Source organism: Hirundo rustica, chromosome 19, assembly GCF_015227805.2.
Source record: "Hirundo rustica isolate bHirRus1 chromosome 19, bHirRus1.pri.v3, whole genome shotgun sequence".
In the NCBI taxonomy this organism is placed as follows: domain Eukaryota; kingdom Metazoa; phylum Chordata; class Aves; order Passeriformes; family Hirundinidae; genus Hirundo; species Hirundo rustica.
Genome location: NC_053468.1, coordinates 10,908,286 through 10,934,545, shown reverse-complemented (window position 1 = coordinate 10,934,545; position 26,260 = coordinate 10,908,286). Strand labels below are relative to the sequence as shown.

General features: G+C 54.2%; 1 protein-coding gene across 7 annotated transcripts in view; it reads right to left on the bottom strand.

The window, feature by feature from the left end:
- HIP1 (huntingtin interacting protein 1) overlaps positions 1-26,260 on the bottom strand; it is a 45,190-nt gene that overhangs the window by 6,581 nt on the left and 12,349 nt on the right. For 6 of the 7 annotated variants that reach the window (XM_040082295.2, XM_040082292.2, XM_040082293.2 and 3 more), the window contains exons 2-17: positions 8,492-8,555; positions 7,765-7,907; positions 7,135-7,191; positions 6,625-6,705; positions 5,900-5,976; positions 5,681-5,742; positions 4,346-4,486; positions 3,892-3,949; positions 3,017-3,092; positions 2,428-2,559; positions 1,720-1,817; positions 1,521-1,593; positions 983-1,166; positions 800-888; positions 593-709; positions 406-507 (exon numbers count right to left, since the gene is read on the bottom strand). In XM_040082295.2, the coding sequence (XP_039938229.1) occupies positions 406-507; positions 593-709; positions 800-888; positions 983-1,166; positions 1,521-1,593; positions 1,720-1,817; positions 2,428-2,559; positions 3,017-3,092; positions 3,892-3,949; positions 4,346-4,486; positions 5,681-5,742; positions 5,900-5,976; positions 6,625-6,705; positions 7,135-7,191; positions 7,765-7,907; positions 8,492-8,555 (1,554 nt within the window). Of the gene's footprint in view, positions 1-405; positions 508-592; positions 710-799; positions 889-982; positions 1,167-1,520; positions 1,594-1,719; positions 1,818-2,427; positions 2,560-3,016; positions 3,093-3,891; positions 3,950-4,345; positions 4,487-5,680; positions 5,743-5,899; positions 5,977-6,624; positions 6,706-7,134; positions 7,192-7,764; positions 7,908-8,491; positions 8,556-15,663; positions 15,746-26,260 lie in introns of those variants that run through there. The other variant, XM_040082296.2, reaches the window with a different exon arrangement.

The window sequence follows — 26,260 nt, the reverse complement described above, 5'->3', positions numbered from 1 at the left end:
TTTCCTGCCAGCTTCTGCCTCCTACAACAAGCCTAGGCACCCCTGCAGTCTTCCACAGCTCTGTAGGCATAGTATACCCTCTGGCACATCATGCAATGTAATGCCGTACTGCTACCTGGGCTTACAGCAGGCAGAGCTGCTGACTGACCCTGTTCTTCAGGCATTTTATTCCATGATCCCTGCTGCAGGCATTTTATTCCATGATCCCTGCTGCTGGAGCCCATTGCTTCACATGCTATTATACTCAGGAGCATGAAACCCACCTGTGCGACATCAAACACACTCAGATATGGCAAAGATGACAGGAAGCTGTTTTTGACGCCACTGGTGGGTATCATCTCTCGAATGGTTAAGGTCTGGCTAGTCAGCCCAGAGGGGTGCTAAGGGCCCCCCATGTGCTCTCACCTGTGTGCTGGACTCAAGCGTGCCCTGGAGGACCTGCAGCTCCTGTCTGCTGGCTGCCAGCTCCCGCTTCAGTGTCTCCAGCACCTCTGCCTGCTCCTGAGACTGCAGCAAGGAGAGAGGTTGGCAGCACTGGTGCCCCATGGGGAGCCCCGGCTCATCCCTGGTGTGTTCCGCCATCCCTACTCACCTTCCTCTGTGCCTGCTCACTCACCCGTTGGAAGGAGTCCTCCAGCTCCTTCTTTTCCTGCTCCGCATCCCCCTGGGCCTGCCTGGCCACTGTAATCTGCTTAGTCACCTCTGCGTTCTGGCATCATCAGAGAATGAGATGAGCAGCCCCTGGTATCAGGGAGCACAGCTGGGGAGGGGATGCTGGGGGGGAATTTGGGGAGCCCACCTTGCGCAGCAGGTCAGCGTGGTTCTGCACCAGCTCACTGTACTTCTCCTTCAGTTTGCTGTACCGCTGCTCATTGGCCTGTGCCCGTCCTGCCACGCACGCAGGGACACAGAGCTGAGCACCTGGGACCACCTGCCTGGGGCTCACCCCCACCCTATGCCAGTGCTGGCACTCCCTGCTCACTCTCAACTTCCGTCAGGCTCCGCTGAGCCTTCTCCGTGTCCTCCCGCTGCTTCTTCAGCTCCTCCAGCTCCGTGCGCAGGAACTCACTCTCGTCTTGTGCCTGCTGTTTCAGGTGCTGCTGCTCGGCCAGCTCAGCCTCCAGCTCGCTGGCACGGCCACGCAGCTGCACTGCACCCCGTGTGCTCTGCGGGGACACGTGGGGGCTGATGGTGCTGTTCAGTGCTGGCCAGGACCATCCCATGCCCACTGGGACCATCCAGTGCCCACCGGTACTGTCCAGCAGCCCCACCATGGGTACCACCCCACAGGCCCCCAAGCGCACCTAGGCAAAGGACAGGGACACTGGGCAGTGGGGCTCAGCCCACCCCCAACAGAGACGCAGCCCCCTGGCACACATGGGGACCCCCTGTACAGCGGAAGCTACTGGGAAGAGGGCAGGACAGAGATGGGGTCACTGTCTTGTCCACCCAGGGACACAGCCACCAGCCCATCCAACATTCCCAGTGGGTCTTATCCTGCCCACCTGGTTGTCACCCACCTCAGCCTTGAAGTTCTCCAGCTCTTCCTTCAGGCCTGTGATCTCCCTGTAAAGCTGCTCAATTAGCCGGTCCCTGGGAAGGAGAGGGCACACCCTCAGCGCCATGGGGACACAGCGTCACCACGGCTGCGATGCTGTTCCAAGCAGGAAGCTCCTGGTACAATCTTGGCCATTCCGCAACATCATCAGGATTGCTTACTTGTCATCCTTGCTCATCCCATTCTGGCTGTTGAAGTTGAAGGGGTCGCAGCTGACGGAGCTGCCAAAGATGTCATCAAACTTGTTGTCAAACAGGCTCTGTGGGAAGAGCAGGACAGACCTGGAGTGACTCCACCACCATTTGGTAGCTCTTGTCCCTCCATGTCCCTGTGTCACTGCCAAGCCAGCCTATGAACTGCCTGGACATGGGGGCTGGTTCTCCTCCTGCTTCCAGGACACCGAATGTGATGAACTTAATGAACATGGAGCATCTGTGGTCCATCACCACCTAACTCCTGGAGTGAAAAGATTCCCAAAGACATGTCACTGCACACTCCTTCCCCTTCCCACCCAATGCCCGAGGACAATCCTTGGTGGAGAGGGTGAATACCTAAAGATCTCTCCATGGCAATGCTCGAAACTTCTCCTTGCCCAACACTGGAGGGCACTACTCCACTGAGCAACACTGGGAGAATTCAGGCTAGTTCAACCCTAGCAGCTCCCAGACAGGACACCCAGCATCCCGATGGGATACGCCGCACCCAGATGGGACATCCAGCACCCAAACGGGGCACCCAGCACCGACCCTTATCTCTTCAGTGACACTGCCCATTTCCTGAGGCCATCCCCATTGTCTCAGCCCTCAGTGCAGCATGGATTTGGAGAAACAACCCTGGGCTCAGAGCCAGAGAGCCCCCACCATCCTCACCTGCGAGGCTGCGTCCATCTCCACGAGGTCTGTGATGGGCTCACTGTCAGGCGAGGATGCCTCGGCGGGGATCACCACCACAGGGCTGATGTGCTCTGACAGAGCAGAGGCACGCAGGAAATTGGGAGGGTTCTGGAGAGGGAGGGGAGCAGGGCTGAAGGGAAGGACTGGCACTGCTGCCGGGCTGAAGGCAGAGTCGGTTGAAATCCTGCCCTGGAGCTGAGCTGGCCATGCCTTGACCCATGAGAATGGAGCCAGGACCCACAGGGATGGAATCAGGATGCAGAGGAATAGAATTAGAACCCAACAGGATGGGACCAGGACCCGCAGGGATGGAGCTAGGACCCGCAGGGATGGAGCCAGGACCCGCAGGGATGGATCTCAGCAGTGAGAGAGGGGATCCCAGTTTCCAGTCAGAGGGCAGCTCCATGCAGTCAGACGCCACCCAGTGAGGGATAAAAGAAGGAGCCCTGTGCTGCCACCAGGTCTAAGAAGCTGGGCAAGGCAGCAAGAGGCTTTTTTGGGCCTTTTGCCAGTGCTCCTACTACTGCCCCTGGGCACAGGGAACTTGGGGACTGTAGGATCTCACCTCTGGCAGCTGTGGGATCTGAATCAGCTGCTTGAAGTACTGCAGGTTGCTGGAGCGGTAGAAAAGGTCCTTGAGCCTGCAAGGGGCAGGGAATGGTGAGGTATGGCTCTTGTCCAACCTGGACAACCCCTTGCCTAGCTCCAGGGGGTGTCACCTGGCCACCGTACTGGTCTGGAAGGGGTTTTGTGCTGCTACCAAACTCAGGGCAGATCCCAGAAGCTCTCCCACTGCTGAAGGCTTTATCTGATGGTCTGATGGGCAGGAAGAAGAACCTGGAACTTGAGCAATCTGGTCTAGTGGAAGGTGTCCCTGACCATGGCAGTGGGTTGTACCTGATAACCTTCAAAGGTCCCTTCCAACCTAGACCACTTCCTGCCTACGTAAAGTTTTCAGGAGCAGGAGGGCTTCCTGCCTGGAGCCAACACCCTCACCTTCAGTTCCTACAGAAGCATCTTCCCCAGAATCAGGGTACCTCCCTCCAGGACTGACAGTTTTGGGGAGGAGGGACAGTGTCTAGCTGCACCACTTCTAGCTCCCAACTCTCCCAGTCACCTGAGCATCCCAGTCAGGATCTTGGTGCTGCTGATCCCTCTTCCAAGGTTAGCCCCTGTGTGGTCAGAGCACAGCCAGCCCTGCTTTTGTTCTTTGTAGTTTGTGACCTTGAATCAAGCTGTCCCTCAGTACCATGACGTCCTCTCCCTGCTCTCAGGGGCCAGTTTTTGTTTTGGTTATTCTAAATAATCACGTACCAGAGACCACAGCACATCCCTGCTCACTCATTTTTAATCTCAGTGCCTTGGGAGTACTCCCAGTGTACCAATGCTCTGGGTTGTTTCTGTCCTATCTGGACTCCAACACTGGGTCTGGGCACTTACTTTTGAAACTGCTCCAGGAAGCGATCTCGGTGGCCCTGCAGTGTATCCGCCGGCAGACCTGGAAGAAGCAGCAAGTAGAAATGTCAGCAGGTGTCTTCGTGGATCAGGGAACAACCCATCAGCAAAGCCAAGTGGAAATGGATTTTTCCCAGAGATGGCCACCCTCCTCTGGGGGTCTGAATACACCAGGCAGTGTCCCGCTGCAGGAGGGGACCATACTCCACATCTCCCACGGCACAGAGAAGTGTGGCTTGGTGGCTGCCACAATTCCAGATCCTGAAGGATATGGGTTTTGCACCTCCTTGCCACGGTGACTCCCTTCACCCTCCAGAAGAGGCTGGTGAAGAGGTGGTGGTGAACAGGCCAGGCTGAGCACCCCAGGTACTGGGGGCACTACCCCAGTGCCTCCCTGTGTATCCCCTCCATCAAAGGCAGTGGTGCTGGGGACACTCACAGGAGTGGAGCTTGAAGAGCAGCTTGACGGTGTAGTCATAGAGGTGGCTGCAGTCCAGGATCACCTGGATAAGTGGGGCCAGACGGCACTGCCCTGCTGCTGTCACTGACACCGAGCGTGACATGTCCAGGGAACTGAACACTGCAGGGAAGGAGTGCAGGATCAGATTCGGCAGCGCTGAAAGCATCAGAGGGTGCCATGTGTCTGCCAGATCCACAGATGTCATCCAGAGCGAGATACCCACTGGCCCCTGGGGACACAGCCTGCTGCCCTGCAGCTGTCTGTGAGCTCAGTGGGAGGGGAAATTCCCACCCAGGTCTCCCACCTAGGCCTGGGAACACTCCAGCCTGGCACCATAGCCCTCCAACCAGGACTGAGCCCCAGCTGTGTCCTGGGCAGAGCTGACATGTGACCCTTGTGCTCTCCCCGTCACTGTTGGCCCACTGGCCACTGGGGTGTGCTGGGTATGCCAGGGCTGGGTATACTCCAAAACCAGCTTGGAGCAGCTGACGACCATCTCATTCCAACACCTTCCACTAGACCAGGATGCTCCAAGCTCTATCGAACCTGGCCTGGAACACTTCCAGGGATGGGGCACCACAGCTCCTCTGGGAACCCTGTGCCAGGGCCTCACCATCTTCACATCCAAGAATTTCTTCCCAATATCTCACCTAGCCCTACCCTCTGGGAGTGGGAAGCCATTTCCCCTGGTCCTGTCACTCCCTTGTCCAAAGTCCCTTTCTGGTGCCCTCGGATGCCCTTTAGGCACTGGAAGGTGTTCTAAGGTCTTCCCGGAACCTTCTGCTCTCCAGCTGAACACCCCCAGCTCTCAGAGCCTGTGTACAGAGCGGAGGGGCTCCAGCCCTCAGAGCATCTCTGTGGCCTCCTCTGGACTTGCTCCAGTAGCCCACGTCCTTGATGTGCTGGGACACCAGGCCTGGAGGCAGCTCTGCAGGTGGGCTCTTACCTCAGTGGGGCAGAACAGCCCGCTCACCTGCTGCACACACTGGGGGATCAGAGCATGGGGGGTTTTGGAGCACACATGGCTGGGGCTTGTTGAACTCCTCATCCTCCAGCATCCCCAAGTCCTTCCTGGCAGAGCTGCTCTCCATCCCTTTATCCTCCACCCTGGATTGACACCAGGGGTTGCCCTGGCCCAGGTGCAGCATCTTCCACTTTGCCTTGTTGAAACATGGTTCAACAAGTGAAGTGCCCATAGAAGAGCTGAGCTGTGGTGCCCTCAGCCAACAGCCCCTGTCAGAGCCTCCTCCAGCTTGGGATGGACTCCAGCAGATCTCTCACTCCACTGTGTCTCAGAGTAATGCAGGGCTTTACCTGTCTGGAAGAGGTTCAGTTCACACTCCAGGTAGTCAAACATCTCCACCGTCAGCTGAAAACTAGGAAACAGGGTTGAGGATGGTTGGGAACTGTCCCCAAGGCCACCCATGAGGAAGGATCCTGTCTCTGCTTGGTCATGCGGCCGGTGGGGTTGGGCACATCATGCCACCCATCTGCACCCACTCCCTCCCTGATCTTCCCCTGCCCCACACTCACAAGTTATTGACATCGTTCTCCCCAGCCTCATCAAGCTGCCGGTCAGACATCTGCAGATTTCCAGGGAATCGGGGATTCTGTGGGGAAAACAGGAATCAGGAAATGGTTCCAGAGGGTCTCCTGTTCTGGCCACAGCTCTGGGAGCACCGGGGCTGTGATTCTGCAGCCTCTTGAATGAGCCAGGGGAGTGATGTGGGGGAAAAGGGAGGCAACACAGGGTCTCTAAAACCTGGGTGATCACAGCATCCCTAATCCATAGCATCTCTTCTCTTCCCAGCAAGAAAAGCTGATTCTCCCTGGACTGAGAAACCTGACACGCAGGGAAGAGAAAGGGCTGCCAGCAGAGAGCTGGATGGGATGGAGTGATATATGCTCCAGGTGTGCCTGCCCTGGCATTCTGGGGAAAGTTGTATCACACTTCCAAAACAGGGTGATGGGCACAGAAAACACCTCCTTCCAGCAGTTTTTCCCCATCAAGGATAGCTGGGGGAGAAAGCAGCATGTGTGTCTCCTGCTACTTGTAGCCCACCAACTCCCAGCCCAGCCCAAGGGCTACCAGGAATCCTGCCACCCCCAAAGCATTGGTTCTTGGGCCATTTTTGATGGCCACTGGCAGCTTTGGGAATATTTCATGGCGGTAGCAGGATGGCCATGCTGGTCCCTTGCTGTCACCCCAGTGCCCTCCCCTTGCTACAGCCCTGGGGACAGGGACAGGGGGCGCTTACCTTGGTGTGAAATTCCATCTTGGTTCTCAGCAGTTTGAGGTAGATGCTGCAGAGCTGACCGTAGCCCTCACTCAGATGGCCCTGTGGGGACCCCAAAAAGCTCTTGAGATCCAGGGCAGGCTGTGGAAAAGACTTTTTCTGCTGCAGAACGATTGACCTCTCCCTTGTCTCCCCAAAACCACAGCCAAACCCTCCTTGCTGGCACCTGAATGCAGGCTGGCTGTACTGAAGGGATTTGGTGAGACCTTCTCATCACCTTCTCTGCTTGTTTCAATGCTTCATTTGACTGTCAGAGCTGAGTTTTTACTGGGTTTTGCCAGAAAACAGGAAGATGGCATTTGATTTTGGTGGAAGGGAACACAGAATGCAACTGAAACCCACCCCACGTAGGTGATGACAGCCACAGGTCAGCCATGGCACTGCTCCACTTCCTGGGAGAGGGAACCCCCCCTAGCCTGGCCAAGGCACACCCAGGGTCTCCCCCCACGGCTGGCAGGGTTGGTCACTTACCCACATCCTGCTCATGTCACTCAGCTCGTTCTTGTATCGCATGGAGTCTTTCAGGACCTGGAGGAATGATGGTGACAATCAGTAGGCAGAGCACCAGGACACGGTGTTCCATCCTCGAAACCAGGAACTAGGTGACAAACGGGAGGTCTTGATTCATTCCCAACCCTTTATTGCCACCACCAGCCCTGGGTGCCTCTGCTTCCCCAAGGAGGATCCTTGCTGATGGCTCCTTCACCAATGCTATTGCCAGGCGCTGAGCCGTTCCCTTTGGCACTGGCACTGCTGTTGGCACTGGGGTTTGAGGCACACAGGGTTTTGGGCAGGGCAGCACCAGGAGGGCTCTGGCATCCAGGATTGAACTGCAGGAGGGCACTGATCCTTTAGGAGAGATCCAGCACTGGTGTCCAAATAGGTTTGACCCCTAGGAGGGCACCAACCCTCCAGGAGGGCTCCAGCTCCAGGCCCTACTCAGGACTGATCCTTAGGAGGCCAATGAGCCTCTGGGAAGACTCCAGTCCCCACCCCAGGACTGAACCCCCAGAAGGACACAGACCCTCCAGCATCTCCCATTACCCAGTGCAGCCATGCAGGGGAAAGGATCTGGCCCCAAGCTGAGCTTTGGGCACTCACATTCGAATGTCCATCCTGGAGGAGCTTGTGGAAGACATGGCAGAACTTCCAGCAGAGCACAGCATTGCCAGACAGTGGCAGCCGGTTCACCACTGACCAGAAGGTCTGTGCTCCCTTCTCATGGTGTGTGCCCAGGATGCATGGTGCTGGTGGTCAAGGAAGCACTCATCTCCCCTTTGGTGATGGAAAATGGTCACCCAAAGACAGCTGCACCAACAGAGCCCAGGGGGGCCTGGCCACCACAGGGAGCCAATGATGTCCAGCCCAGGCATATGCTGTCCCTAAAGTGGCACAAGCCAACCCTCTCCCTGCCAGCCCTGCTCTGGGAGCACAAATGGCACATGCAAGGCTGGGGCTGTGCCTCTGCTGAGCCTTCCCAGGTGCCTGACTGGGATGCTGGGGATCCGTTTTTGGTGGCAGTGTCCCAACCTTGGCCCACCCCCAAGGCAGGAGGGGAAGGCACCCACAGGTACCTTCCCCTCCTGCCTTCTCCTGGGATGGCAGTGCTAGGAGCACCAGCCTGGGCACCTACCAATATTCAACGGCTGTGACAGCAGCAGCGACCCCCTGCCAGGCTGGAAAAATATCCAATGTTGATAATAGCCCCCAGCCTCCCCAGCACCTTGGGCACCTCCCCTCACACACCCTCTCGATGCTGCCCATTTTCCAGGCAGCCCCAGCCCTGCTCCCACACTCCCTGTCCCACAGCCAGCTTTGAGAAGGATATTCCTGGCGTGTTTCTCCTTGACAGCCACTTCCTGCGCATTAATGGCCTTGTTGATGCTGACGGTCTGCAAGAGAGAAGGGATAGGGGGTGAGATGGGAAAGGCTGAGGCTCCCTCATGGTCCCCCACTTTCTCACTGAGACCCTCTGGCTCTGCGGTGCCTGGGTCACATCCAGGTCCCCAATCCCTCCTTGTGCCAGCTGGATGCTGACCTTTCCCGGATGCCTTTCTGGGATGCAGCTGGCATCCACCAGGTTCAGCTGCTGCCAGGACTCATTTACTCAGGATAATAACGAAGCAATTAAAGCAGTGCCCACAAAGAACCCTCTGCTGCCCTCAGAGTGCTGGGACAGGCAGAGGGAAGGCAAATCCCTCCCCTGCCCTTGGATTGTGGGCAGCAGCTGGCAGTTCCTACCCCACTTTTGGTGGTGCTGAATGGGGAGGACAATTTGGGGGGCACCAAAAACCAGGCAATGGGATGGCAAGGCCACTGCCAGGGCTGCCTGGCAAGGTCCTGGCTGCTCCATGGATTAGAGGGACATGAATGGAACCCACAGGCAGGATTTGCCATGCAGGTGTTGAGGACCTTGGGGAGTCCATGCTGAGGAGGCCAAGCACAGCCAGTCACCATTTATCCTATGGAAGGCAGTGGCAGCCACTGAAAGTATTTTCCAGGCAGGATTTTTAACTCTACCCCATTTCTGATCCTTCACAGGGACACAAAGATGCCAGCTCAGGGTCGCCCTCTCCCCCAAGCTCCTGTGTCACCAAGTGCTTCCTTGGCACCTGCTCTGTGAACATCCTGCTGCCAAGGGAAGGAACTGTCTGGCTCAGCACTGCCAGAAGTAGCTCATTACTGATATAAACCAATTAAAGCCGTGAGATTAATTTCAGTGCCTTTCTCACTACAAACCTTGCTGCACCCCTGCTTCCTGGCCCTCTCTGAGGTGGCCCCCACATGGCTTCATCTCCACAGACCCTGGTGAGTCTGTGCTGAGCAGGGCTGGAGAGGCCCACAGGAGCCCCAGATGTGGTGGAGTACAGCCCAAATCCCCCACAAAGTCCCTCAGCCACCAAAACATGTGCCAGCACCCACAGCTGCACCCCCAGCCCAGAGCCAAGCATCCCCTCAGCTAAAACTGTGTCCACATGTCCCAGTAAGAGCCTGTTCTGCTGCAGGGATGTCACTGCTCTGTGGTGTTTGCAGCCCCATCCCTATTGGCTCTGGGTGGTGACCATGCAGGTGACAAGTAAGGACCATGGAGGTGACATGGGAGGTGACATTATCAGAAAGATGCAGGAGGCTCATTTTGAGGGGTCAGGGGACCCAGACTGCCTGTTGCAAGACACCTATCCCAGGCATGCAGAGCAGAACCTGGATCTCAGCTCGGCTTTTTAAGGAGAGCTGAAAGGAACATTGGCAGTGGAGAGACCCATCCATCCTTTCCTGAGGAGCTTGATGGAGGCAACAGGTTCCCAGCACGAGGAAAAGGGTGAAAGTCACCTCTGCAGCTCTGCTTGTCCCAGCAGCCACAGCCCCTCGTCAGGAAAACCACAAAATTAAATTCAGCATTAAAAAAATGCTTGGGAAGGTGCCTCTGTTAGTCTGGAGAGGGATGCCCATGTCCAAGAGGCTTGGAGCAGGATGCCTGCACCCCAACAGCCATCTGTGACATGTGCCATGGATCCAGCTCCAGGCAGCTTGTCCTCATCCAAAACCCCAATCTGCAGCTCTCAGGACTGTCAGAGGGCAGTTGTGATGAACCAGCTGACACAGTGAGGAGTGCCAGGATCAGCATTTAAATGCACATTCCACCTCAGAATGGAGTCCTAGACCACAAGGAACAAGTCAAATGCAAAGCCAGAGCTGGGGAGCAGAAGCTGATAGCCAGAGGCGAGATGTAGGCAGCACTCTACCAAAGCTGCTCCTGCTATCTATCCCTGAACGACCAGAAGAGGGGTAATCTCTGAAGGGAAGTAGTGCTGCATCCCTGGGAAAGCTAGAAATGGAACTCCCAGTTTAACTGCTCTTTTGTGCCAGCTTTTCCCAGCAAAGCAAGGACCCTTTTTTCCAACCAAGGAAGCCCCAGTGACCTCCCAGAGTGAGGAGACACAGCGGGAAAGTGACAGGGGCTGGCAGCCCCCGGTTCCAGGCAGGGACTAGCTGGAATTTCTATTCCCAAGTTCCTCAACTCCATTTGAAGCACACACATCTGTCTGGGAGGCAGAAAGGTTTCCCAGGAAAAGCTGGATTTCACTTTCCTGTACTTATGGACATCCCACTTTCACACTGCATCCGCAGGAGTGCATGGAAGGGGTCCCATCCCGGGAGCCAATTGGGACATGCCCAAATTGCCACATCAGTGTCTCTGGCAGCGCCCACATCAGCAAACTGGGGGAGCACAGAGCAGCAGCAGGAGACTAAGGCTGGAATTGTCACCTCTGCGGGACAAGCGGGGTCAGGGAGGGTGATTTAGCTGCAAAATTGGGTCAGAACAGAGGGAAATTTGGAGCTGCCTGGACAGCAAGCCCAGACCCCTTCCCCACAGAGGGTCTTTCACCTTGACTCAGAGATGCCACTTCCCACCACCATCCCACACCTGCAGCTGATGGAATTTTAATTTAATTATGAGCTTCCAACCTATGAGGATGACTTATGACCCACCAGGACACATCTGGGCAGCATTGCTGGACCCGCTCTGGTTTTGTGAACAGGGCAGGAGACGTCGGGGACATGGGGTAGCACCACACCCCACCCTGCTGCTGGGACAGGAAACCCTGGAGTTTCCTCTTGTGCAATGGGCCGGGCAGGAAGCAGGAGAGTACAGAGGGGTCCACTGCATAAGGATGGGTGTGAGGGTGACGCTGCCATCCGGCCACCCCAGCAGACATGCCCAAGGACATTGGGGCTGGGAAGGCTGCAAGGGCTGTGAGCTTTCCAAGTGCCACTTGAGCAGGGTGAGGAAACCCCACCGGTATGTGCACGGAAAAGGCCATTTGGGAGAGGAGCAGTCTGGGACTATCTATCCCTGAGTAATGGGATCTTTCCAATTGTCTTTTCCTCCCTCTTCAACACCAAGGAAATTCCCAGAAACCTGTGGAAGTTCTACTGCCCATGGATTGGCATGTCCCATGGGAACTCCCAACCCCTGATCCAGCCCAGCCCTTCTCAGAAGGAGATCCCACAACAGGGCAGAGCCATTATCAGCTCCGCACTAGCATGACCCAAGGACCAGGTCTCATGTCACTTTCTCTGGGCATGTGTCTCAGACTGCAGACAGAGGAGCCCAAAACTGAATGGAGGAAAAGGCTTGGGATGACAGAGGCTTTCTGAGCCCTGACACACACTCCCCTCTGTCACACATACCCTCACTCCCCACCAGTTCTCCCCAGATTACACTCTCACTCTCCGAATGCAAAATTCACCATTTGGAGGCAAAGAGCCAAGCTTGGCTCAGGAGCAGCACAACACCTTCCCGCTTTTTTCATTTCCGAAAGGAAACTTGTGTCGATTAAAGAATCCAGAGCTACTGCAAATTATTTGGAGAAACTGAGTAAGTTGCAGTGCAAATCCTCTTAGTAATGCTCCCTCATTTCTCCTTAATTCCTTTCTATAAATGGAGAGCTGGGATGGAGTGTACCTCTGGAAAACTGCTTACAAGCCCTGCAGATGCAGGAGCTTCGGAGAAGGGAGCGAGCAGGAAGACTTGACTACAACAAGCCCGGAAGAAAAATCCATGGGCTTAATTAAAATGCAAATCCCAGTAAAGCAAAGCTTGGCTCAGGCCCTAAAGGCAGGCAGGGCATGGAAGGCAGGCAAGCTCTTCCAAGGGCACATCTCTCTTTACACATCACCCACCTCCAGCAGCTAATGTCAAATCCCAGCCTCGATGGGGCTCAGGGAATGGTTCTGCCCAGCAAAATCCTGGAACAAAGGCAGCTGGAAAACACCTGGGGCGGTCAATGCTCTGCTGAGGACTAGCGAGAGCTCCTGAGGACAGCTGGGGGAGCTGCGGTCTCTCCATGCTGGGCACCTGTGGCCTGACAGCAGCAGCAGGAGCAGGAAACAAGCCTGGCTTTGTGCCTGCCAGCAGCTGGAGGGAAAGGGAGGCAGGAAGGCAAGAAAGCAATGCTGGCAGGCCTGGCTGGCCACATGGGATGTAAAACCCAGGGATATATTTCTACATATTGGACAGGAGGATGCTCAACCTGTCTTTTTGCTCAGTCCCATCGGCTTCCTGGGAGTAGGGATCAGATGTAGAAAATACCTTCCCACGGCTTATTTCAGGCTATCTGGCTGTATCTGCTGCTGAATCAATGAATTTGGAAAACAAGTGCTCCTCTCCTGGCTGGCTACATCCTGGAGCTGCTCTGGCATGAAGCTCCTTGTCCAGGCTGTGTGAGCATATCTCAAAAGATGCTGCTGCTCTTCTCACCTCCTGCTCCTTCCAGAAGAGTACTGATCCCAAAATGACACAAGTCTCAGATTTCCCACTGCTTGGGCTATAAAAACAACCATTTTCTCCAAACAAACAACATATTCCAGACAGAGACCTCAAAACCTCACTGCATCCATCAGAGTCACTCCCAGTAGTGGTGGTTTCAGAGGGCCCTCTCCAGGAGGAGATGCTGATGCCACCAGCCCAGATGCCAGCAAGAGGAGGACCAAGGTGTCCCTGAACCCCAAGTGATACCAGTGTAGGTATCTGGGGTCACCTTGTCCCACAGCCTGCACACGGAACACCCCAAAACAGAGGCACGGGAAAGATGACAACAGACTCTGTGAGCCACGCTGGAATCCAATGCCATCACCGTGATGCTCCTCTTAGCAGAGATCTTGCTCTGGTATTGCTGCCTCCAGCTCTGCTCTCGAGGCCAGGAGGATGATGACTTCAGACTGATGACACCATCGGCCCCTTGGCACTCAACAATGCCCAACAGAGGAGTGTTGTGGAGTTCTTCCACCACAGGTGGGGTTTCCAGGGGAAAAAACACCTGGGCCAGGAAATGGAGTGGTGGTGTGAGGTTCACAGGTCTCTGACCCCAAGGAGGCACATGAGGCTGGAAGCTGATACCCAACTCTTAGCATGCCTTTGCCTTGAGAGCTGTAGTGCTGTTATCCCAACAGGGAAACCAAAATGAAGTTGTAAGATGTCCTTTATGTCCATTTGGGGGTTGCCCGGACAGCCCATTCCACCACCTCCTCCTGAGGGTAGCAGAGGTTGGGATCCATAGGAGGATGCACCCATGAGCGGTGTGTGCAAGGACTTGACCCACCGTTGGCTCTTCCAGAGCCTCCAGTGAAAAATCCCAAGTTCCACACCATCAGGAGAGATGGGGTAGGATGAGACACTGTGATCCAATTGCTCCTCCACCTTTGAGGCAAAGGAAAGAAGGAATACAACCAGTCAACCAACCTGTGATGGGTCCCAAGGGCCAGCAGGGGAGAGCTGGAATGACCCCAGGGAGGGTTTTGCTCCCAGAAACAAGAGTTTCACCACAATGAACACATCACTGCCACTATAAAGAACCAGTACCTGGAGTGCTGGGCAACTGGATTCCTCCAGCCATAAACAATTTATGTAGTTTAAATACTTGGACAGGGAATTTTAAAAACCAGTTTAAGGAATGTGGACTTTTCCAATACACAGATAAACCTTAGGGGGGAAAAAAGGATGGTAAGAAGCAATTTTAAGGAGAATAGCTGGCGAAAAGCAAGGCTACAAAACCCAGACCTCACAGGAACCAACTGGAGAAGCTGACACTGTAAAGGTTCAGAGCCCAGGCTGCTGCTGCCCAGCACTTCTGACCCCAGGGCACAAGCAGAGCCCATCACACAGGGCTGGGTCTGGGGAAAGGCGAAACCCAGGATCCCCATCCCTCCATTAAAACATGCACATCCCCTTATTACTCTTCTCACTTAATTACTGCTCAGGGCACTCCATCAATCCTGCCCCATTGCCCAGCTGGCTTGGCCACGGCTGGAGCCTTTCCCATGAGCTGCCCCAATAGCTAGGCTCTTAATTTTAAATGGGGATTTTATGCAAGGATAATCTCTTCCAGCAGTGGTGGTTTCTGTCTGGGGAGAGAGCATGGCTGTGTCTGACAGGGTCAGCAGTCCAGGAAGATCTTCTACCACCTTCAAACATTCCTGAAACATTCCCAGTCATGCTGACCAGTCTTCTGCTTCCCAGCAGCTGCAAATATTTGGGCATTTTTTTGGAACACGAAGAGATAAAGGAGTAAGGATGGAGGATTTGGGGAGCAGATGCAAGGAGCTCATCCAGACGTGCCTTTCTATTATCAGCTGGCATCCATGACCCAACTCTCTTGGGAAGCGTCACCCCAGCAGGAACACAGCAGTGCTTAATGCCCTAGCAGGATATTCCCAAATCAAGCTCAGATCTAGCGTTGGTGGAAATCGCTCCTTGCAATGCTTCTGGGTGGGCAGCAACTCCCGGGAGCTTGATGGGGCATCCCTCTCCCGTTAGCCCCCCATGACGTCTGGATCCTGCAATGGTGCCAAGAGCAGACACAACCACGTGGACTCAAAACTGCATCTGAGGGACCGGCTGGAGCACTGGGAAAAGCCAAATCCCTGGTCGCAGGGGAGCAGCGCAGGGGTGCACATGCTCCCTGCAGGAGCAGTCCCTAAAACACCCAGTTCTCGCCCCAAACTTGTTTCCATTCCTTCTACCTGGGAGAGGGGCAGCCCCCATGGGCCGGAGGAGCTGTGACAGCACTGGGCACGGGGACACAGGTGCACGGAGATACAGCTATGTGGAGACACAGGCGCTCGCGGGGACATGGCAACATGGATGCGTGGGAACATGAGTGCTCGTGGGGACACGGCTACTCGTGGCACGGCCTGAACCCGGCCGAGCCGAGGACTGGGGGAAGACGATTCACACGGGCGTGTGGGAGAGAACCCGCCCCGGCCGCAGCCGCTCGGGGAGCTCCGCATAACCACAGGGACAAGCCCCCACAGCCTCCGGCGCGTCCCGCCGCCGCACGAACCATCCCCGCTCCCAGCGATGTTCCTCCGGGAACCGCCGGTTTCGAGGGCAACGAACTTCCCCGGGATGGAGTTTCCCCGGATGCGAACCCCGATTCCAGGAATGAGGCCGGGAGGGGCGCGGGGGTCTCCGGGGGGTGGCCGTGGCCGCTCACTTACCACCTTGCCCAGCTCCATGGCGGGGGCTGGGGGCGCCGGCTGCGGACTCAGCGCGGCGCGACGGCGGCGCCCATGGCGGCGACCCCGCGGAGCGGCGGCGCTGGAAGCTTCTGCGGGCAGCGGCCGAGCGGGGCGGCGCGGGAGGGGACGGCAGCGGGGCCGGAGCGAGGGGGGGCGAGGGGCGCGGCCGCGGCGCTGGGCCGGAATAACAAAGGGGCCCTCGGGGGGCGGGCGCGGAGGGCGGTACGCTATTCCCGCAGAATAGCCCGCCCACCGCCGCCGCGCCCCCGCGCCCGCTGAGGGGCAGCGGCAGAGGGTAAAAGGAGCGGATGATGGCCGCACGGTGGGCGGGTGGGGAGGTCCGCAGCCCTTGGCGCAGGCCCCAGCACTCCTGCCCTGCTTAATCTCCGGCCCCACTGCTAGATGCCCGCTTCATCCCCTGCACGACCCCCACCCAAACCCCTGCCCTACCCCGTGCCTCCTCCCCCATTCCCCGCCTCATCCCTTGTACCACCTGCACCCTCCCGCTCCATCCCCTGCACCACCGCCTGACCCTCTACTCCACTGCCAGACCCCTCTCTTACTTACTCCGTCAGATTCCCCACCCGTGTCTGGCCTCGGTCCATTCCCTGTCCGGCCCCCTGCTCCATCCCCTGCCCCACCTCCTGCCCTATCTCTGTGCCTGGGGGTGAAGCTACACTGGTGGGGTTGTCTGGGACCTGCTCAGGGTTCCCTTGTTGCAGAGCCCACTTGGCTGCTGGCATCTTCATTCCAACAACAAAAGCAATTAAACCAGCGTGATAACCCCTGGCCCAAGCCTGTCCCACAGGCAGGCATGGCTCGCTGGCCACCATGACCATCCTGCCACGGGACAGGAAAGCATCCAGGCAGGACGGTTTTGGTTTTTCCCAGCTCCTGCTTATGCTTAAAGAACATTTTCTGATGGGAGGCACAAAAAAAAACCCTCAAACAATTCTTCTATCACTCAATGAATCTCCTAAAAGCAACCTCAAACACTGCGTGGGCCCTTGGCTTGCCAGCAGAGATACTTCAGAGGCCGAAGAACAAAGTGCTACTGCCCAGCCAACACACTAATCTCTGGGGATTACTGCAGTCTAGTCACAGCTCAGCCACTTACTCCAGGATGGTGACTTGGCCTCTCTTAATGAGATAACAGGATCCCACATCTGCGAGGGGACAGAGTGCTGCCACCCCCGCACTCTCCCAACACCCAGCTCCACAACCACCCAGTTCATCCCAGCCTTGGGGGAGCTTTTAGGGCCAAGTCCAGTTTGTGTTCTCCCCAGGTGGTTGTTAAAAAGCCCCTTGAGAGATCCCTGGGGTGGACAGACAGATGAATGGAGCACTGCTGGGCAGCACCGCTTGCATTGGAGCACACAGCTCACAGGTTTTTTGCTGGACTAGATGTATTCTGCTAGACCAGATGGTTTCAAGCAGCAGCCAAATTCCTTCAGGAGCAGAGTCTGGATGCTACTCTGAGCCTGGGAATGAGCACGGATAAATGCTTTGCAACCAGGGCAGGCACCTACCCCTATTGGGGGTACCTGCTCCTGTCACAGGTGCCATCACGTTTTTGTGCCATTCCCCCAGTGAAGCCCCTCAGCAAGTGAATCCCAGCTGTGTTCTCAACATGAAAAGTGAGAGCATGGATCGTTGCTGTGCAGCCCACCCCCCAGCCTAATGGGATCCTGGAATTAATTAATTCCCCCTTAGCTGGGTTTGGCAGCACTCTGAACTCAGCGCCACGACTGCCACTGTCTGCTGCCCCACGATATCCTGGAGGCGCAGTCCAGAATTTCCAGGGCACCATCTCCAGAGTCACCAAGAAGCCAAGCCACAGCTTCCAGAGGCCACAGTGCTGCAAATAGCACTTGGTCATCAAGTATTAATGGCTCATTTGCATGAAGAGACCTTAAGGCAGGTATGTAAAGAGCACAGCCAGAATCAAAGAGGAACTGGACTAAACCCAGTCCCTCCCACATGCACAGATGGATGGGACTTTCTCTACAATGCCACCTGCATGGAAAATAGCAGGATACATCCATTTTTTCACAGTTACTGGTAACATGCTGTAATGCCACTGGAACCCATGTGCAGCCATGCCAGACTGCCCACCCCTCAGTCACAGGCTTTGTGCTCCCAGCATCCCTACTCAATCCCCCAAATTAAAATCAGCTCATTATCCTTATTTTTTCAAATCTAGTTTTCAGACCAGCTCCCTCCTGAACAAAGTGCTCAGCTCAGGGGGAAGGTATCCAGGGTCGCCTGCAGAGCCAGGGCATACAAGTAGTTGAGGCCATGGCTGCATTGTGGTTCCTCATGGCTGAGCTGCTCCAGCTGGCAAAGCCCAGAGTTTGGACACCCCTAGGAAGCACTTGGAGCAAAAGCAGAGAGCTCCAAATCCACCTGGCTTCACAGCACGGGGGAGAGCTTCAGCCAGGGGGCAAAAATCAGAGCCAAGGCAGCTCCAGGAGAAAATCTGGAAATTAACTTAAAAGCAATTTTGGAAAGGTCCTCAGACCCAATTCCAGAGAGACCGGGAAAGCTGGAAGCACTGAGCAGGAATGACAGCACCCAACCAATCCAGGGCTCAAGAAAGGCTGGTGCAGCCTATGGGGACAAATCCCACCACTTCAGGGATTCACTTCCACTGAGATGGAAGGAAAATTTCATGCTCTTCCCAGGGGAGTTCCTTGCTGTAGTTCACTGCATCACTGTGAAGACACAAAGGATGAAGAGGCATTCCTAGCTCCAGGGTGCTCTTGGGTTATTCCCAGGGGCTCCCGTGAAGAGCGGGGGATACACAGATTATTCCAGTCAGATGTGCAAACCCACACGCTTCATTCCAGGCTCCAGCAACCTTCTCCAGGGCTGCATCCTATCTCAACAATTCACAGTGTGCTTGCAGAGGCCCTAGGGGCTGCTGCACAACTACAGGGCATCACAGGCACGGCCTCCAGTGGGGTGGGAAGGAGCCTTTCCCACAGGGAATAGGGAAGGCAAAGTGAGGGCTGCATCTCTGGAGAACCAGGGAGGAGGCAGCTCCTTGCTTTACCCTGTTCCCTGAGAATCTTCATTCATCCTCCTCCAGTCTGATCTGGGGAGGTGCAGATCCCTCCTCTCCCCCTGGCTATACTGAATCTCCTTGACTGCTTCACTCCAAGTCCCTTGGAAGCACCCTCCACCCTCCTGTGGCTCAATGACTCTCCTGCCAGCTTCCAGGATGGTATGTGTGGTCTGGATCACAATGCATGAAAAAAGAAGGGACATTCAGCATCTTCTTCCACCTGCCAGAAGCTCTGCAAGTAGCTTTTAAACTCTATTTCAACGATCATTTCCCATTAAAATGACGGGAATTAGGGTAAAACGTCTCAGCAAGTGTGGCATTTTGTCACTGCAGCCCAGAGAAGCTCCTCGGAAATGCTATGGCTTTGGCTTTTATTGCTTTTACATCTCTGATCTCTGTTGGAGCAAATCTCCGCCCAAGCTGATGCTCAGGACAGGAGTGGGAAGCCTGGGTCAGGCTGCTCCAGAGAGCATTTACGTGTCTCTCAAAGGTCTCCTTCCCTCTTTTTCCTCTCCTTCTGTTCATTTTACCAGGTCTAAAAATACTCCACTAAAAACCCTCTTCCCCTGCAGCCGCCCTCCTCCTGGATGACTAATAATATCTGTTGCTCCTTCCTGATCTCTCTGTATTTCCTAAGTCTTCCCCAAGGGAAGGAACCAAATAAGGGCTGTGATATCAACCAACTCTTTGGATTCAGACTCCTAAATTCATTTACCTCAGAGCATGGGATTTTTTTCCCCAGCTCCTCCAGTGTAGCAGAAATTTAAACCCACATCCCCAGCTCACAATAAATTAATCCTGCACCATGGCTTACACCTGCCCAATGCTGCTGAAGCATTATTCTGATATTGGAGCTCCAGGATCCTGGGATTTTTGGAGCTCAATGGAGAATATCAGATTCACTGGAAAAACCACCAAGCACTTAGAAAACAATTTATTGTCTGTTTTTTTTCAGGTTTCAGTTCTTTCCAGCAGCTTTCCAGCCCTGGAGCACTCCCTTGGGGGATGTGCTGAGGAGGCTGGGTTAGGCTGGTATTGGTGTCTGGTTTTTGGAGCTGGATGAGCAGCACTGGCTGTGCTTGTATTTTAGGAGCAGGGGGTGAATACTGGGCACTGGGGTGTTTGGGATAGTGGGACTTAGAGAAAAACCCACCTTGCTGTCATCACATTGGAAGCAATGGCTTTTTTCCCTACTGAGTGGGATGTCAGAACACTGTAACAGGGATCGGCTTTCCTGCACTGCTCCATGTCTTTCCAAAACAGAGCCAAGACCTGCACCAGGCACCCTCCTCACTGCCAGCACCACATAATGGATTAGTCAGGATACAGGGATGGAACAGCACTGGCAGGAGCTGGAACTGTGATGAGTTTCTCTGGACTCAGACACTGCAGTACAGCCAAATCCCTCAGGGCTAATCCCAACCCACTGTGATTTTCCAGAGATCCATTGATGAACAACCTTTGAAAAACCCTCATGCTGACACTGGTAATGCAAAAAAAAGTCCCCAAATGGTCACAGTCCTGGTGAACCAGCTACTTCCAGCCCCAACCCTGCACTGTGTGGAGGCAGATTTAAAGGGAGTTTGGCTGCTCAAACACTTCTGGAAATCCCCCTGGCCAGCTAATGCCCAAATACCTTTGCAAATCTTGATTTAGGAAAAATATCTGCTTGAGAGCAGTGCTTAAAAAGCTCAAGGCCATTTCCAAATCCTTCTAATGCTGCAGTTTCCTGGACATGTGAAAGCAAGAGGAAAAAGCAGATCAGGCTGAAGCAGGCATGGGGCCAGGGCTGGCGGCTGGGGCCAGGACTATGCCAGCATGGAGAAGGCAGGAGTGGGCAGCCCAAGGGTTATTTCAGCACCAAGCTCCCTCAACTGCTCACCACAACTGGACCGGCATGGAAAGCAGGGAGGAGAGCAGCCCTGCCACTTCACCCCCGCCAGGAGATCCACTAAGGGCTCCCAGAGCAGACAGAGAATCACAGAATGTGTAGGCTGGAAGAGACACTTTCAAGATCATTGGTCCAACCCATGCCCTAACACCTCAACTAGATCATGGCATCAAGTGCCACATCCAGTCTTCTTTTAAACACGTCTGTCCTAGGGTGACTTTATGGTGCTTGTATCCCCAGTCGTCTGTTCTGTTTGTGCTCTATATTGAGTCCTGTGCCTTTCAGACTGGTTCTAAGAGCAAGGAGAAGCACAGAGTTTGTTTTGAGAAAACTGCCTGACTCCTCCACATTCTTCTCCCGATGGGGTGTTCGGTGGAGGCTTGGAGGGACTGCAGGACAGAGATCTGTTACCCTGGTTTTTCTGAGTTTTTTATAGCCTTTTGAATTTTCATAAAATGGAGTTAGATCTTTAGTTACTGCACAATATTAAGAGCAGTTTTCTACCTTTTTCCCACATATGTAACATAAACAAATCCTTTGTTTTTCATTCTCTGTCCTTTGTTTGCATATTTCTAACCTGAAAACAATTGTAACTGACAACTGGCCTGGCCACTGAGGCTGAGGGGTAGAAACCCCAAAAAGCCAATCTTTGGCCAGACCCACAAATGTATAAACAGTAAGAAATAAACAAAGAGGCTCTCCGCTTTGCTCTCTGCCTTAGCTCAGCTTGAGCTGGGTCGGAGGAAGTCTCTGCCCAGTGAAATTTCTCGTCTCTTGTGTGATTGCTTTGCATATCCCAGTCACAGAGATCTTTTTGCTTTTAGTTAGTTTCAGCTAGCTAGGGCAGAGAAGTTCCCTGGACTGTTTTTTTTTTCCTTTGTCTTGGGACTGTTTAAATCTGCTCTGGACTGAAAACACAGGGGAGCACTGGGGGCTGCACCTGCAGCCCACCGGGGCCGGGACCTCGGCATTTTCCAGCAGCGCCGGAGAGACTGGGACTGATGAGAGACTGAGAGAGAGCTGAGCTACATCCACAGCAAGAACTTTCTCAATTTGCCATCTCACTCCAGAACGAGAGGTTTTATTGTTTCATATTATTCATTTTTTATACTTGTATGCACTTTGTTTGTTAAGTAAAATAGTTTTTTCCACTTTTCTCTGAAGAAGTTTCTACCAGACCAGCTGGAGGGAGGGGCCATTTGGGTTTGCTTACCGGAGGGATCCTGTTCAGGGGGTTTCTCCCAAATTTGTCCCTAAACCAGGACAACATCCAGGGATGGTGACTCCACCACCTCCCGGGACAGATTATTCCAGTATCTTATCACTCTTTCCATGAAAAATTTTTTCCCCATGTACAGAGGGGTGCAGGTGAAGCCGCTGCTAGCCCGGTGTGTGGGCATGGAGCCGAGCTGCATTATCCCTCCTGCCTTTATAGGAAGCCACTTGGCTGAGTTGTCAATATAGAGACTTTCTTAAAAAACCACCAAAACCCAAAACAAACAAAAACCCCAACAAACAAACAAACAAACAAACAAACAATCAAACAAACAAACAAACAAAAAAAAGGAACACCCAAAAACCAACCGGTTCATGGTGCCATTATAGATCTTTTGGTATTTTTAGCTCCTTCTTTAATCCATCCCTGTGGGTGCTACAGCAATTGCACAGCCCCGTGGAACATGGCTCAGTGGGGCTGCTCCAAGGTGAGCAGAAGCTCAGAGAGCAGCAATACAATGCCAACGGGATTAAAAATGCAAGAGGGAAAGCGAGAGGTGGGATAAGCAGCATCCTCCCCCCTCACTGCTTCCAGCTCCTGCAAATGTTGCAAAGAGACAGGTAGATAGATCCTCCCATCCCAAACCAGAGGCAATTAAACTCCTGTTTCCTACCTGCTGTGGAGGGCTGGGAAACCAGAGAAAGGGTGAGACTGAGCTGAGTGGTGCCATCAATGGGTTGAGGGAAGGGAGGGCATCCAGAGGGAGCCAGACAGGCTGGAGCATTGGGTCCATGGGAGCCTCATGAGGTTCAGTCAGGGCAGGGGCAAGATTATGGATCTGAGCCAGGGCAATCCCTAGTGCCTGCACAGACTAGGGAGGTCTGCAGGGATCCCAGAGGTTTGTGGGGATAAACACCCTCAGCATCTCTTTCCATCCATGCGGTCATTTACCCCCACCAATGGTGTTGCTATGTTATGTGAGCTTTTGTGAGATGTTTACAGCTCTCCAGCTGAATTCTCACAGTCGGTACTGTAAACACGGTACTGTAAACAATCGGTATTTTTCACATTTCTTTCTGATGAGAGTCAACTGATTGACTTCAGTGGGATGGAGAGGTGGTAACCTTGTTCCCCAATCCCTGGTCATCGCTCAGAACCTATATAAGCGAGGTCTTTGCAAATAATAAAAAGTTCTTCAGCCTTCTTCTTGGAGTCAGAGAGTGTGTATCATTTTCTCTTCGTGTCCTCTAGCAACACAATGTCCCCCCCTCAATTTTGTCCTCTCATCTCCACTTACAAGCCCTCCATATCCTGGATTCACTGATTCCATAGTAATTCAGTGTATTCTACCATCACTGATTTCATAGATGATGGATGGATGGAGATGACCCTGTGGAGGACTGGGGGATTCTGGCAGGTGACAAATGGGACATGATCCAGCCATGTGTGCCCACAGCCTAAAAAGCCAAGCTTCTTCTGAGACCTCCATGGAGCTGCCTGCACCTCTGGGGTCCCAGCATAGGACAATGATGTTAAACTGAGCAAGGGTGGGGTCAGGTTAGACATGGGGAAGAGATGTTGGACCATGAGGGAGGTAAGGGGCTGGCACAGGTGAATCATAGCAGTGGGATGTAAACCTGTAAGCTCTGTGTGACAACTTGCTCACCATTGCAGATGTCTCCTGGGTCCCCTGCGGCCCCATCCTTACATGCAGGTTATCTGGGAACCCTCCTAGGAACTCTCGCCTGGCTCTTCCTTTGCACATGCACAATGCTCTGCTGTGATGTTGCTTCCTCCTTGCCTCATGCTGAGGCAACAGTGAGATGAGCCAACGCCCAGAAGAAGGAAACAGGGTCAGCAAAGGAGACAGCTGCAGTGGGAACTGGCTCATCCTGCCTCCCTCACTGCTCCCTGGGCTCACAGGGACCAGAGCTCTGATGTCACCCACCACCTTGCAAGTCCCAAAGTTTACAGGGGTCAATGCCCCCAGCAGCTCTCCCTATCCATGGGGATGTTTACCCCCAGCCATGAGTCCACTGAGCTCCCCATCAAAAACCCCCAACTTTGTCCTCTTTTCTCTACTTGCAGTCCTTCCATATCTGGATCAGTGTCACCAGTGACTCAGAAAATGGAAATCACAGAATCCCAGAAGGATTTGGATTAGAAGGGACCTTAAAGCCCAACTCATTCCACCCCCTGCCATGGGCAGGGACACTTTTCACTATCCGATGTTGCTCCAAGCCTTGGCTTTGGACCTGGCCTTGGACACTTCTAGGGATGGGGGAGCCACAGCTACTCTGGGCAACTACTCTTGCAGGGAAGAATTCCTCCCTAATACCCAATCCAAACCTACTCTCTTTTCAGCTTGAAGTCATAAAACACATCTCCCACTCATTTCCTTTTAAAGTTGCCCTGTAGACTTCATAAATGGGGAGCTGAGGCTTCACACAAAGCACAGTGCCAAAACACATTCAGCATCTGCCCTCGGGCACCTTCCTCCCTCCCCCAAGGCATAGTGAGGCCCTCGTGAATCTCCAAACATTTGCCTTAGGCGATCCTTCAACTACCCCATCAGAGGAATCACTTTAATTATCTGCTGTTGCTTGCCCCTTGAATTGAGACAGCAGAGCCTGGCAATGCCAAGTGTGACGCTCAGCTTAGTGCCCAGCCCATAACCACTTCCCAGGAACTTCCCAAACCTTCTCCTGAGCTTTATATCCATGCAAGCCCAGACAGGGGAGCAGGAGGCTGTGTACATTCCAGTACAGGCGCACACACCTCAGCACCTCCCACAAGTCCTAAACGTGAACAGCTTTGTTGCAGACGCGTAGCAAAGGGGGAACAAACTCGCCTGAAATGAAACCACTGGATGCAATAGGTTGGGAAATGCCACAACATGTGTTTTCCCTGCACTAGACTACATCTGATGAGGCCATCCCCTGCCTGTAGCCACCTCTGCAGTGCTGGGGCTGTGGGGGGGATGTGGGTGCTGCGTCTGCCTTTGGCTAATGGGCAGCAGCCAAGGTATTTATAGGAAGTATGCATACTTCCAGCCTGGGGACAGTTTCCAGCTCTGAGATTGCTCATATTTAAGTGTCGCGTGGTTGCAGGGGGAGGTCGGAGCAGAGCACACAATGCTGGCTCAAAGCAATGCTGGCTCCTCCCAGTGCTCCCACACGTTTGGCTGCTTGTTTTGGCCCCAGAGGCCACTTCCCAGCTCTCTCTCCCACCCTGGCTACCGAGACCCCATCCAACTGCCCATGTCCCAAAGAGCTGCTTCCCAGAAGGGCTCTGGAGCCATGGGCTCCAGACAGCTGTGGGTTTGCAGAGGGGCCAAGGGCTAGTCTCCCTCACAGAAGACCCAGCAGGACTGGGGTGCCCAATTCAGTCCAAGGGGAAAATGTTGGGGCAAATAGGTGTCCAAATGACAGATAAAAATTACATGGTAAATTCCCTGCCTGGCATCTCCTCATATGAAACCCTGTGGGTGAACCTTGAGGGCTGGAGCCCCTCTCCTCTACAGCCAGGCTGTGATACCTTGAAGTGTTCACCTGGAGAAGAGAAGGCTCCTGGGAGACCTTAGAGCCCCTTACTCCACCTAAAGGGGCTCCAAGAGAGCTGGAGAAAGACTTTGGACAAGGGCCTGGAGTGACAAGACAAGGAGGAATGGCTTCCCACTGCCAGAAGGCAGGGTAGATGGGATATTGGGAAGGAATTCTTCCCTGTGAGTGTGGTGAAAGTGGTGCCACTTTCTGCACAGGGAAGCGGTGTCTTCCCCATCCCTGGAAGTGTCCAAGGCTAGGCTGGGTAAAGCTTGGAGCAACTTGGTCTAGTGGAAGGTGTCACTGCCCATGGCAAAGGGTGGAGTAAGATGGTCTTTACGGCTCCTTTCAACCTAAACCATTCCAGGATTCTCTGCTATATGACTTCAGGCTTTCCTTGTGCTCTTTTAACAGTCCCTGCTCCCATGTCCAACACCTCTCCAGTCCTTGTGGCTGCTTCTGCCACAGGTGATGCTCCCGCAACAGCCGCGTAACTCAGCTCTCAGCCTGGCTGAGAGCACCCGCACGCTGCCTGCTCCTTGGGTGTGAGAAGGGCCTGAGGAGGCAGCATGGCTAGAGCAGGGATCTCTGCTGCGACCAGGGTGGAGCCCGAGGTGGAAAAAACCCAGGCACATAAAGGAAACTGTGTTTCATGTGTAATTGCTGCCTGTCTGAGATGATCGAGGACTGAATAGCAGGCACGATTCCATGCAAAAGGCTGCAAAATCTCTTCCTGAGATATAAATATTTCATTTTCCTCATTTTCCTTGTGTGGAAATAAACACCACTGGCTGGAGCACTGCCAGCATACCCTTGGGCTCACCCAGCCCAATGAGAAGGGTTGCACTGGTGTGCTCTGG